At 60.7% G+C, this 10,974-nt stretch overlaps 1 protein-coding gene across 1 annotated transcript in view; it reads right to left on the bottom strand.

Annotated features, from left to right (window-relative positions):
• Nucleotides 1–1,257: 1,257 nt before the first annotated feature.
• The window catches only part of MUC4 (mucin 4, cell surface associated), a 44,963-nt gene continuing 35,246 nt past the window's right edge, over nt 1,258–10,974 (bottom strand). Inside the window, exons 27-34 of the mRNA XM_057737827.1 lie at nt 9,594–9,775; nt 8,013–8,172; nt 7,036–7,215; nt 6,667–6,740; nt 5,426–5,490; nt 5,104–5,342; nt 3,267–3,429; nt 1,258–1,680 (exon numbers count right to left, since the gene is read on the bottom strand). Coding sequence (XP_057593810.1) covers nt 1,485–1,680; nt 3,267–3,429; nt 5,104–5,342; nt 5,426–5,490; nt 6,667–6,740; nt 7,036–7,215; nt 8,013–8,172; nt 9,594–9,775 — 1,259 coding nt within the window. The 3' untranslated portion in view covers nt 1,258–1,484. The remainder of the gene's footprint in view (nt 1,681–3,266; nt 3,430–5,103; nt 5,343–5,425; nt 5,491–6,666; nt 6,741–7,035; nt 7,216–8,012; nt 8,173–9,593; nt 9,776–10,974) is intronic.

The raw sequence follows: 10,974 nt of genomic DNA, 5'->3' as shown, positions 1-10,974 counted from the left end.
CAATCTTCTGAAGGAGATTATAGAGTTGGTAGGGTTTCTTCCTGAAACGTTAGGTAGAATAATTCCTTTTTTTTTTGGCCATGCCAGGCAGCATGCAGGATCTCAGTTTCCCAACCAAGGACTGAACCCGTGCCCTTGCACTGGAAGCACAGAGTCCAAACCACTGGACCGCCAGGGAATTCCCAGGTGCTTCATTCTTGATAAATGAGTGCTGGGATTAAGTGGATGTGGTTCTGTTTGGAGACCTGATACACGATGGGCCATTTGAGGGTGAAACAGCAGCCTTGTACGTATCGGGAGGACCTTCAGCTGCTGAGAGACGTTATTCTCTATGTAAAGCAAACAGTTTGGAGTCTCTGCTCAGAGATCATGTTTCTTGGGGAATTTCCTCCAGCACCACTTACTCACCCACCAGTCTGAACCTGTATCAGGTCTGTATCATGTGACCTCTTCTCATGCTCTATTGCTGCACTCAACTGCATCAGGGATGGACAACTGACATAAGCTGGACCAATCAGATTCTCTCTTCATGGATTTGGGATACAGGACCAAAAGGCAACTATCTAGTTTCTGCACAGAGTTGGAACTGAGGTGCTCTGGACACAGGAGGTGTGGACCAATTGTTGCTGGAGTTGTTACACCAGATATGTGCAGAGGTCTGCCTGCTAAGAGACAGGACGAGGTGGAAGCGGATCACGTTCCTGGGGACAAGCAGACAGAGTGGGGCTGAGGGACCATGAGGTGGGGCCCAGGAAAGGGCAGAGAAAGTGGATCAGGGGTTGGGTACCCTAGATCTAAGGGTGCAGTGGTTCCTGGAAAGGGAGTTGCAATGATGTACTCCTTCCTCCAGGGAGCACTCCGGAGAGGAAGAGGCACTGTGTACTTACCCTCCTGAACCTGTTGGGCAGAGACCAGCAAGGCAGGGAGGGGTCCTGGGGAGCGTTGGGGGTCCTCCACCCACCTTCCTCAGAGGGCCAGGCCTTGGCTTGTGTTTGGGGGCACGGCGAGAGAGCAGTGAGGCTGAAGCGAAGGTCCAAGTCTGGGCTGAAGCGACCGAGCTCCCCAACATGCGGTCACGGGGGGCTGAAGCAGGACTGGGTCCCACCGGCTTTCGCGCCCACTCTCTCTGTGCCAAGCCCTTCAGCCACCAGAGGGAAACCATGACTGACATCCATGGCTTTGGAAGCACAAAAAGTCAGAGGGATTTTATTTACATAGACTTTAATTAGAAGTAAACTGGAGAGTTTTGTGTGCAGATGTATTTCGGTTTTTAATTCAGAGGCATCCCCCCACCTGCGCTGGTGTGCGCACCGCCCGCGTCTGCGGGTCAGTGTCATTAGTCCTTCCTCTTGAAGCAGCCCGATCGCCATCCGTCCCCTGACCGTCTCCAGGGTGCTGGAACCGCGACGCCTGGAAGCGTGCGCAGGCGGGGCTGGGGGGGTCCCCGGGTGTCCTGGGCCGCCGCCGCGCGTCCGGGCGAGGCCTCAGCGGTCGGAGGCCAGCGGGTAGGAGAAGCGGGTCCGGGGGGAGCCCCAGAAGCGCAGGACCACACACCCCACGACCCCCAGCAGCAGCAGCGCGCCCAGGGCCCCGAAGAGGATCCCGAAGAAGGCGCCGAGCCTCAGGCTCAGGCGCTCGCAGCGCGGACCCCAGGGGGCGTAGATGGAGAAGGGCTCGCAGCTGCGGACAGAGGGGCGCGCGGTCAGCGGGGCGCCCCGCACCCCCTCCGCCCCCTCCGCCCCCGGCCCGAGCGCGCGGCCACGACGGGCGGGGCTCCTCTCCGGGGAGGGGCGAGCCGGCCCCGCCCACCGGGGCCGACGGGGGCCGCGGGGCTCGGGAGGCTCCCCACCCCCACCCCGCCGCGCGCAGGGCTGCGCGGACCCGGGAGGAGAGCGCGGGGCAGGGGCAGCCGCGTGGGGCCCGCGCAGGCAGAGGGCGCCGGGGACCCGCGCAGACAGAGGGCACCGGGGACCCCCGTAGACAGAGGGCATGGGGAGCCCCCGTAGACAGAGGGCACCGGGACCCCCGTAGACAGAGGGCACCGGGACCCCCGCAGACAGAGGGCACCGGGGACCCCCGTAGACAGAGGGCATGGGGAGCCCCCGTAGACAGAGGGCACCGGGGCCCCGCGCAGACAGAGGGCACCGGGGACCCCCGTAGACAGAGGGCACCGGGGCCCCGCGCAGACAGAGGGCACCGGGGACCCGCCCCGACAGAGGGCATGGGGAGCCCCGTAGACAGAGGGCACCGGGGACCCGCGCAGACAGGTGGCACCGGGGACCCGCGCAGACAGAGGGCACGGGGAGCCCCGTAGACAGAGGGCACCGGGACCCCCGCAGACAGAGGGCACCGGGGCCCCACGCAGGCAGAGGGCATGGGGAGCCCCCGGGCAGACAGAGGGCACGGGGACCCGCACAGACAGGTGGCACCGGGGCCCCGCATAGACAGAGGGCGCCGGGGACCCGCGCAGACAGAGGGCATGGGGAGCCCCGGGGCAGACAGAGGGCACCGGGGACCCCCGTAGGCAGAGGGCGCCGGGACCCCCGCAGACAGAGAGCACTGGGGGACCGAGAGGGCGCCGGGACCCGTGCAGACAGAGGGCATGGGGAGCCCCAGGGCAGACAGAGGGCACCGGGGACCCCCGTAGGCAGAGGGTGCCGGGACCCCCGCAGACAGAGAGCACTGGGGCCCCGAGAAGGCTGGTGGCCCTGCCCTGTCCTTCGCAGGCCTGCGACCTAGTGCGCTCCTCCCACGGGACCCTCAGCGCTGATGCACCCGCGGGACAGAGGCCTCCCGCTCGCGAGGGCCCCCCCTGACCGGTGCCCTAAGGGGGGGCAGGGCCGGGCCTAGACCCCAGACAAGGGGTTCCTTCTCCACAGCGACAGAGCAGGCTGTCTACCTAAGAAGCAAAGTCCGGTGGAAGAGTTTGGCTTCGGAACCCTGGTCCTGCGATTTAACTCACTGGGTCCCTTGGGCAGGTTCCTTACCATCTCTAAGCAGCTTTCTCATCTCTAAAGTGGCCATAAGATCCACCTAGGAGCTGGCTTGAGATGCAGAGGTAACACAGCATCTTCGTTACCCACACAGCTTAGGCACACTCACACCTTCTTTTCCATTGTCCCTTTTCCCTCTGATCTGCGTCCTCTTAGTGACAGACGGAACCACACTAAATTGTCAGACACCGTGAGGTGTCACGGCATCTCCGGACCCCTTGCAGCTTGGGGGCCCAGCAGTGCCCGGCGCCTCCCGCCCCCAGCACCGCCCACCTGCAGCGGGGCCCATCGGGCAGGTGCTGGCACTGGCCTCCGTGCTCACAGTAGCCCTGGCTGCAGGGGGACACGCAGGTGAAGCCGCTCTGGGGGCTGAAGACCAGGTGGTAGCCCTCGTAGCCGCTGCATTGGAGGTAAGTTTCCAGCATGCTCAAATTCACTGTCAGGTGGGACAAAAAGGGAACATACAAAGCAGCTGATTAACACCAAATCTGTACCTTTTCAATCAAGAATTCCATTTTCAGGCGCTTATCCTGAGAAACGGTTGGAAACACACGAAAACTACGTATGTTCGTGGAAGACCCGGGCAGCATGGCTTTAATGAGAACAATAGTGTTCAACAGGAGTGGTTTTGCTAAATAAAGAATATTGTGCAGCTGGTGAGCACGGCGGTGTGACACATCCATCGGGGAACAGCATGTGCTTTGAAATCAGCCGGACCTGAGCTGAAATTCTAACTCTACTGCTAACCAGTTGTGTGATTTAGGGGAAAATTCTTAACTCTTTCAGCTTCAATTTCCAAATTTTTAAAAGGAAACTACCTTGCTGTAAATTTTAAGTGAGATAATATACGCAGAACATTCAGGACAGTGCCTAATACAGGAAGCCCTCCATAAATGGCCACTCTTAGTGCAACATTCTTTTTAAAATATATCCTAGCACACTATATTAAGACCTATTGTAAAATAATGTATCAAACTGGAATGTGTGTACAATATACAAGATAAAATGTTCACGATTATTTCAGGAATGAGAAGGTGATCAAACACCAGGTATGATTTGATCCCTTTCTTGTAAAAAGTTTACATGTGTGAAGGTTCCTATGCGTAAAAGAAAATTCGGAAGAATACATGCAAAACGGATCTGCCTCTGGGGATTGGGATTACAGGTGATTTTTTTCTCTTTTTGTGCTTCCTAAAGTTTCTATGATAAACACATTGTACTTGTATAATAAAAATTGTGGGGTTTTTGTTTGTTTTCTCTAACAAAAGGCACAGTCAGGTCTGGGGTAGCTCCTCCCTTATCCCCAGTCCTACCCACTACCGCCCGCACACAAGGTAGTGTGGAGGGTCTCACGCTGTGGCCCCGGGACGAGGAGGCTGAGCCTGGGCTCTGAAGACAGCTCGTGCTTTCTCCGGGGCCCACGTAACACAGCAGCTTCTGTTGCGTCTGGCATAGCCACTGCCCTGTTCTCTGCCTGACTCTCGAAACAGGGTGGGCTGCTCCTTTCCTTCTCTGGCAAGCTTGCCAACCTATCCCGTTCCTGTTCTGTGATAACGAGGAGCTGTCCGAGCCAAGAGGGGCCTCAGGAATCCCATCTCATTTTCCAGACGGGGGTGTCAAGGCCTGGACTGGGGATGGCTTTTGTACAGGGTCGCACGCTTTCAGGGAGGGGATATCTCTGCCCCGGGCCAGGTCTCCAGCCTGCGACGTAATAGCTCCAGCTGGAGGGCAAAGGCAAAAGAACGTCCTTGTTTATGTCTATAAAGCACAATGGTCTTTTCACCAAATCATTAACAATTTTAGAGAAAGGAAACGGTCAGCAGGGATGGTGGGGAGAGCGGCAGCTGGAGCCATTGCTCTGTGAGCCTGTGCACGTGGGGCTTCATCAGGCAGCCCTCTGCGCGCCTGCTCTTGAATCTGGAAGGCGGGTGCGTCAGCGTCTCTCGGACGCCGCCAACAGAAACAACTAAGTTCACGTGCTTCTGGTCTGTGGCCCGCCGCGGGCCGCGTTCCAGCCACGGGTCTGTGTGGGCTGCAGGCCTGGGACAGGCGCCCTCTGCTCCCCTCCCCCTCGGCTACGCCGGTAGCCGTCCCCAAGACAGGGACTCACGAGCCTTCACGCTGTACACGTCCCTCCTGGAGACGGGGTGGAAGGTCACATCGTTCCTGGGCCCCGCGCTGCTCTTCCTGCCCCTCCACGGAGCCCGGGGTAAGAACGCCTCCACCACGGCGTCCAGCAGCCGGTTGTTCAGGAAGTCGACGGCAGGGCCCCCAGCGCGATACTGGAACTCCGAGATGACGTTCCAGCGGTGAAGGGAGCCCCCTGAGGCCAGGGCTGCTGGGGGTTCACTGTACGGGGGGGCACAGTGAGGGGCCGGGGGTGAGGGGTTTGGGGGGGGACCTGGGGACCAGGTGGGGACCGTCCCACTTACGCTCGATCCACTCGTCTGTTCCAGAGAAAGGCCTGCACGTCCAGGTTCCTCAGTCTGTGGGCCACCTAGGGCGGAGGATGTGGGTGGGGTGGGGGGATGGAGGTGAGGCTGAGGCCCAGTCCAGAGAGGACCAGGGACCGAACCCTGGGCCAGGGCAGTGAGAGCCCGGAATCCTACCCGCTGGGCCGCCAGGGAGCTCCCTGTTTCCTTCTCGGAACTGGAGGAGCCAGGACCACCAGAATGTTTCTCACCCATTTCTGCACCCCCACACCCCCGCCCAGCCTGGGGACGGGCACGGGTCCCCACGTAACAGAAGTTCGTTGGCGCGTGAAGGACTCTATGTATCGTCACCCCCACTTCCTGTCACGAGGGGGGAGTCTGAAAGGAGTGGCCCCCGCCCTGCCTCTGATCGCGCCGCAGCCTCCCCCTCTCCCCGTGCGTGTGGTGAACAGCGGGGACATTTAGGCAGACCCGGGGAAGGTCAGGTGCAGGGGTGTCGTGTGACTTAGGGACGGTCCGTTCTTACGGACCCGCAGGCCGGTGCAGTGGACAAATGACAACAGACGTTTCCAGCGTGTGGATGCCGCGGTCGTAACGGTAGGAGCAGCAGTAGTCATAATTATTTGGATAACTTCTTAAAATGCCTTGTGTTTTAGGCACCGTGCTGCGTGCTTTACACGCAGTATCATTTAACCCTTGGTATGGACCACTGACATAAGTACCATTATTACTTCTGTTTTGACAGATGGGATATCAAACCATCTGTCTAAATTTACACCTGCTTGCGTGAGTGGTAGTGCCAGGACTTGAGCCTGGGCAGCGCCTCAATGTCTCAACCACTGTGCTACGCTTCCTGTGCTTGGGGAACGGACGAGGCCACGGGAGCCAAGAAGAGGGAGCCCCCGTGAGTTCCCCCAGGGAAGCCAGGGGAGCTTCCTGGAGGTGAAACGCCCGCGGTGTGTCCTCCGTGAATATCCAAGTGCAGTCGCAAGGGATGCCTGGAAGGAGGGGCCGAGTAGACCGGGCCACGCTGGAGCCCCTCCACTGTGCGACGGTCTCCCCAGCCCCCTCGGGGGTCTCTGTCCTGGCCCTCCCTGCCTTCCTCACCCCCAGGCTTCCCTGGGGCAGGCGCTCCAGCCTCCTCGGGCAGTTGAGTCTCGTGGACGGTGAGACCCAGAGCGCACCGGCCACGGCGGAGGCCCCAGCCCGGACCTCCCCCCGAGCGGGCCTGCAGCACTGACCGAGGCGTTGACCTCTGCCTGGGAGGCATTTTCGTCCTCGCTGAGAGAGAGCTGGATGATCCTTAAGGGAAGCTCTGGGGATGGGAGAAGCAGGGTCACGGTCCCCTTACAGGTTCGCCCAGACGCTCCCCAGGAGGCCGGCCCAGGAAGGCTGCCCCGTGAGGGCTGTGAGGCCGCCTTCGTCCTCTCCGCAGCCGACCGCTCAGGCCTGTGGTTCCTGCTGTGACAGCTGCCCCCCTGCCCCCGCAGTCCACAGCCTACCACCCCCTGAGCTCGACCCGGGGAGCCTCGGGGACGTCACCTGGCCCCCGGGGTCCCCCATCGTCCCCCAAGGCAAGGGAAGCGGGGCAGGCGAGTCTGCGGCCGTACCCGGGCGGACAGAGGGAGGGAAGTCGTTCCCGGCCAGGAAGCAGCGGCCGTCCGTGAAGGCCGGCGGGCAGGTGCAGCGGGGCCGGCAGGCCGGAGGCCCGGCCACGTGGCAGCGGCCGCTGTTGTAGCAGTAACCCGCAGGGCAGGCCCTGCTGCCGCAGAGGGAAGGGCTCCCCAGAGCTGCGGGGCACAAGGGCGGTCGGCAAGCCGGCACAGGCCTGCTTTCTCTCCCGCAGAGCGCCCGTCCGCGGCCCGCGGCGCCTGGGCCCCTCCGCACCCCGAGCTACCCTTCGCCCTTTCCCGGACACGTCGCTGCGGGGCCGCGCGTCGTCCTCTGCCAGGGGAGGGCTCTCCCGCGTTGGCTGCGGGGACGACGTGTGTGCCGGACCCTCCCCGTTAGGAGAGGCCCTTCGGGGAACGCCCACCAGCCCGTCTCCCTCACGTGCAGCCCCTCGTCTGCCCGCGTGCGGCGGGGGTTCCGGCCTCTCCGCTCTCCGCTCGGAGGCCGCGGTGGCGTCCAGGTTTCCGCGCGCTCCGTGGGGGCTCCGCGGAGGCCGAGGCGCGGACAGGGGAGGAGGACGCAAGGGGACGGCGAGGCACGCCTGCCACCGGGGGACCCCCCCCGCCCCGCAAGCGTCCTGGGCCTTGCGGCTCCGAACACCCCGGGAGCCTGCAGGCCCGGCCCGGCTCGCTCCTGGTTCCCCGGCTGCTGGCCGCCCCCTGCCCTCTCCAGGCCGCCTTCAGCCTTCTGCCCTCGGTGTCCCCCAAGAGCGCCTCAGGGCGGCCCTGCGCTGCCCCTCCCCCGTGCCTGGGCGACCTCTTCTCCGCCAGCCTCGCACCCTCCCACACCCGCCCGTGCGGAACACTCTCCAGACTTGCTGCAAAGGGGGAGAAACGGCTTGCCCGGCTGTCTCAGGCCCTTGAGGCGCCACCTGTCCCCAGACCCTCCGCCTGCCGAGGCCCCGTCCCCCGCTCACGTGCGCAGTGACGTCCGTCCCCAGTCAGGCTCGGGGGGCAGGCCTCACAGCCCTTCCCGGGAACGCACGTCACATGTGGGAAGCACGGCTCGTCACACGGGTCCTTGGAGCGGTTGCAGTAGCGGCCGTAGGTGTCCCCGTCGCACGTGCAGTCGGCCACCTGGAACGGGCTGCTGGTCACGGCACCGTTAAGGGTTTCTGGGGTGTCACTGTACCAATCTCTCTGGTCTGAGAATCCACGGGCCCTGAGTCCTTGTCTTAATTCCGCCAGTGCCCACCTTCCTGCACAAGCCACGGGCCTGCAGGGCCCTATCAAAGGCACACCACCCTCCAGGCCGCGTGGCCTCCCTGGGCCAATCTTTCCCCGAGCCCTCTGTCTGGCCCCTGCCCCGGGATCCCGGCCTCTTCCCTCTCACAGCAAACCTCCTGGCCTGAAACACTTTCTAGAGTGATGGATACTCTACTATCCCTGGAAAACTGGAGCCGTGTGAGCTGCACTTTCCTGCTCTCCCTTCCCTTGCCGACTCCCAACCAAGAAGAGAGGGGCTGGCTCCCCACTGAGCACGTGCGAGCAGCCGCCACCCAGGTCCTCGCCCAGCGCCTGGTCTCTCTTTTCTAACTCCCATACTGAGATGCCGAGGGAAAGCTCCCTGGAACCCTTCGACACTTGCTACTGCCAGGACTGGATATCTTGGGATACCTAAAATAATATATTGGTTTTAATCCCTTTTCCCCCCACTCTGTATTTTATTTTCCTTTTCTCCCTCCTCCACCTCTATCCCTTTTAAGTGAATTCTCTGCTCACGCTTCAGGAGAAGGCTATGTGTGTGTAAGAGGTGAAGGAGGTGCAGGGGTATTGCCAGGCAAATACTTTCCTTTCCCGCTCCCCCAGAAACATGAAAGACAAGAAAAAAAGCAGATTCACAGGTCAAGTATGTTGGCTAGAAACGTGAATGGAGAAGGATTTTTCTCCAAACTGCAAAAGAGTTGCTTCTTTTGGTTGGAGGAAGAGAGTAAATGGGGAAAAAAAGGGTTTTGGAGGGGACCAAGATCGGAGGGGCCCTGTATTTCTCTTCCCAACGCCGTGAAGAAGAGGCCCCAAACAAATGGCCCTGCAGTGCTTCTAGGCAGATGGGACCCAAAGCCACAGCACAGAAGGTTTCCTGTGTCTGCGCAAGGCGCAGGCGCCACAGAGCGCCTCCCTACGTCAGAAGGGAGGGCACGTGGAGCTGTGCGCCAGGGGCCACGTGGGCACCTTCGTACCCACGTCTTACTGTCTTACTTCACTGTCTTACTCCAGAACCACGGAGCTGGGAACCACTGGGCAACTCTAAGGAAGGCTGAGGTGGAAGTTTCCTGCCAGCCTGGCTGAATGGGAGCTGAGAGAGAAAAATTCAGTTGAGCTACAAGCAGTGAAGAAAGTTCTGTCTCTCATGCGTGTCAGTTTGTGGCCCGAGGTTGGTATCTGCTCTGCTCACCTACCACAGCCCCACCCACCTCCCAACACACAGGTTACCCCAGAGGGATGGCATCCGGTCAAGTCCCGCTTCCTTTCCCCTCTCACCCTTTGCTGACACTCACCTCCAGGGAGGAGCTGCCCACCCTGCGGGTCTGGTTGTACAAACACTGGCTTTCTGCCCTGCACGCACAGACCACCGTCCTTGGCTGGAGTACAGATGACAAGTTGTCCTTGGCACTTCTTGCTAGAATCTCCAGAGTACATGGTTCCAGCAACTTTGGGGTCCACAGCAACGTCCCGTTCTCTGCCGCAGGGAAGGCACGGTCACTGAGAGCTGGGAGCGTCCTCGGCTCTGCTGGCGGACACCCCGAGTGCTGATACAGGACCTCCCCGCCCCTCTCAGACCACCTGCCAGCCTTCTCAGCACTGCCCTGAGCAAGGCTGGTTTCCCGGGTGATTCGGACTGTGCTCAAACCTGGAGATGGCACCAGCCCAACTCAGCGACTGCAGGGCGGAGCTCCACCGAGGAGCAGGCAGCTGCCCCCCAAAGAGACCCCAGAGGGGAACCCTGTCTGGGTGTGCACCAGCATGGGCCATCCGGGGGGGGGGGGGGGGGGCGGAGGATGATGGCCAGACCCTCCCAACACTTCCCCAGGCGACACTGCCGCCCAAACCGACTTCAGCTTCACAGGAGCCCCATCCCTCACCCCAGTTTCTCACCCACTGCTCTCATTTCCTGGACTTTTTTTTTTTCTTTAAGAACTCTTATTGAGAGACAACTGGCATACCATAAACTGCATATATTTAAAGTGTACAATTTGATATTTTTTTTCTTGTTTGTAATGTATATATGGCCATCCCAATCTCCCAGTTCATCCCCCCCCACCCCACCCCCGCCGCCCCGCTTTCCCCACGTGGTGTCCATATGTTTGTTCTCTACGTTTGTGTCTCTATTTCTGCCTTGCAAACCGGTTGATCTTCCTGGACTTTTGACCAGCCACCTTCAGACACCAGACCACAGTGAAATACTGCTACCGATTAATAAGGACTCTTCCTGACCCAACCTGTCTGAGGTTTTTCAAAAAAACAGGAACGTCTCCTTAAAACAGTGGATTGAGAAGAGCTGACAGTAGGGAACAGGCGCGCGTCACTTCCAGGCCCCCACGCTCGAGGACGGGAGCCCAGTGGAGGCGGGAACGTGCTGATGCCGCCGCACTGGTCCCGGGAGGACGCCCACGGAGCAGCAGGGGGCAGCCAGGGCAGCCCCTCTCACGCACAGAGAAAGAAAACACGTCAGAGAGGTGCTCCGCGTGCAGCATGAGGTCCCTAAGGGCTTTGGTCTAGCAAAGAGCAGTCAGCAGCTTCATTAGTGCAGGAACGGAAGGCAAGCTGCCTCCTGTGGGCTTCGACTCCTGACCCAAATCATGGTTACAGGCCTGAAATGGGGCATCCACACCATTATTGAGAGGGAAAGATGAAGCTTTGCGTGGTCCCAGCACAGAA

The sequence above is a fragment of the Hippopotamus amphibius genome, chromosome 6 (assembly GCF_030028045.1).
Source record: "Hippopotamus amphibius kiboko isolate mHipAmp2 chromosome 6, mHipAmp2.hap2, whole genome shotgun sequence".
In the NCBI taxonomy this organism is placed as follows: Eukaryota; Metazoa; Chordata; class Mammalia; order Artiodactyla; family Hippopotamidae; genus Hippopotamus; species Hippopotamus amphibius.
The sequence above is the reverse complement of the archived record's forward strand: the minus strand, read 5'-3'. Positions and strand labels throughout refer to the sequence as shown.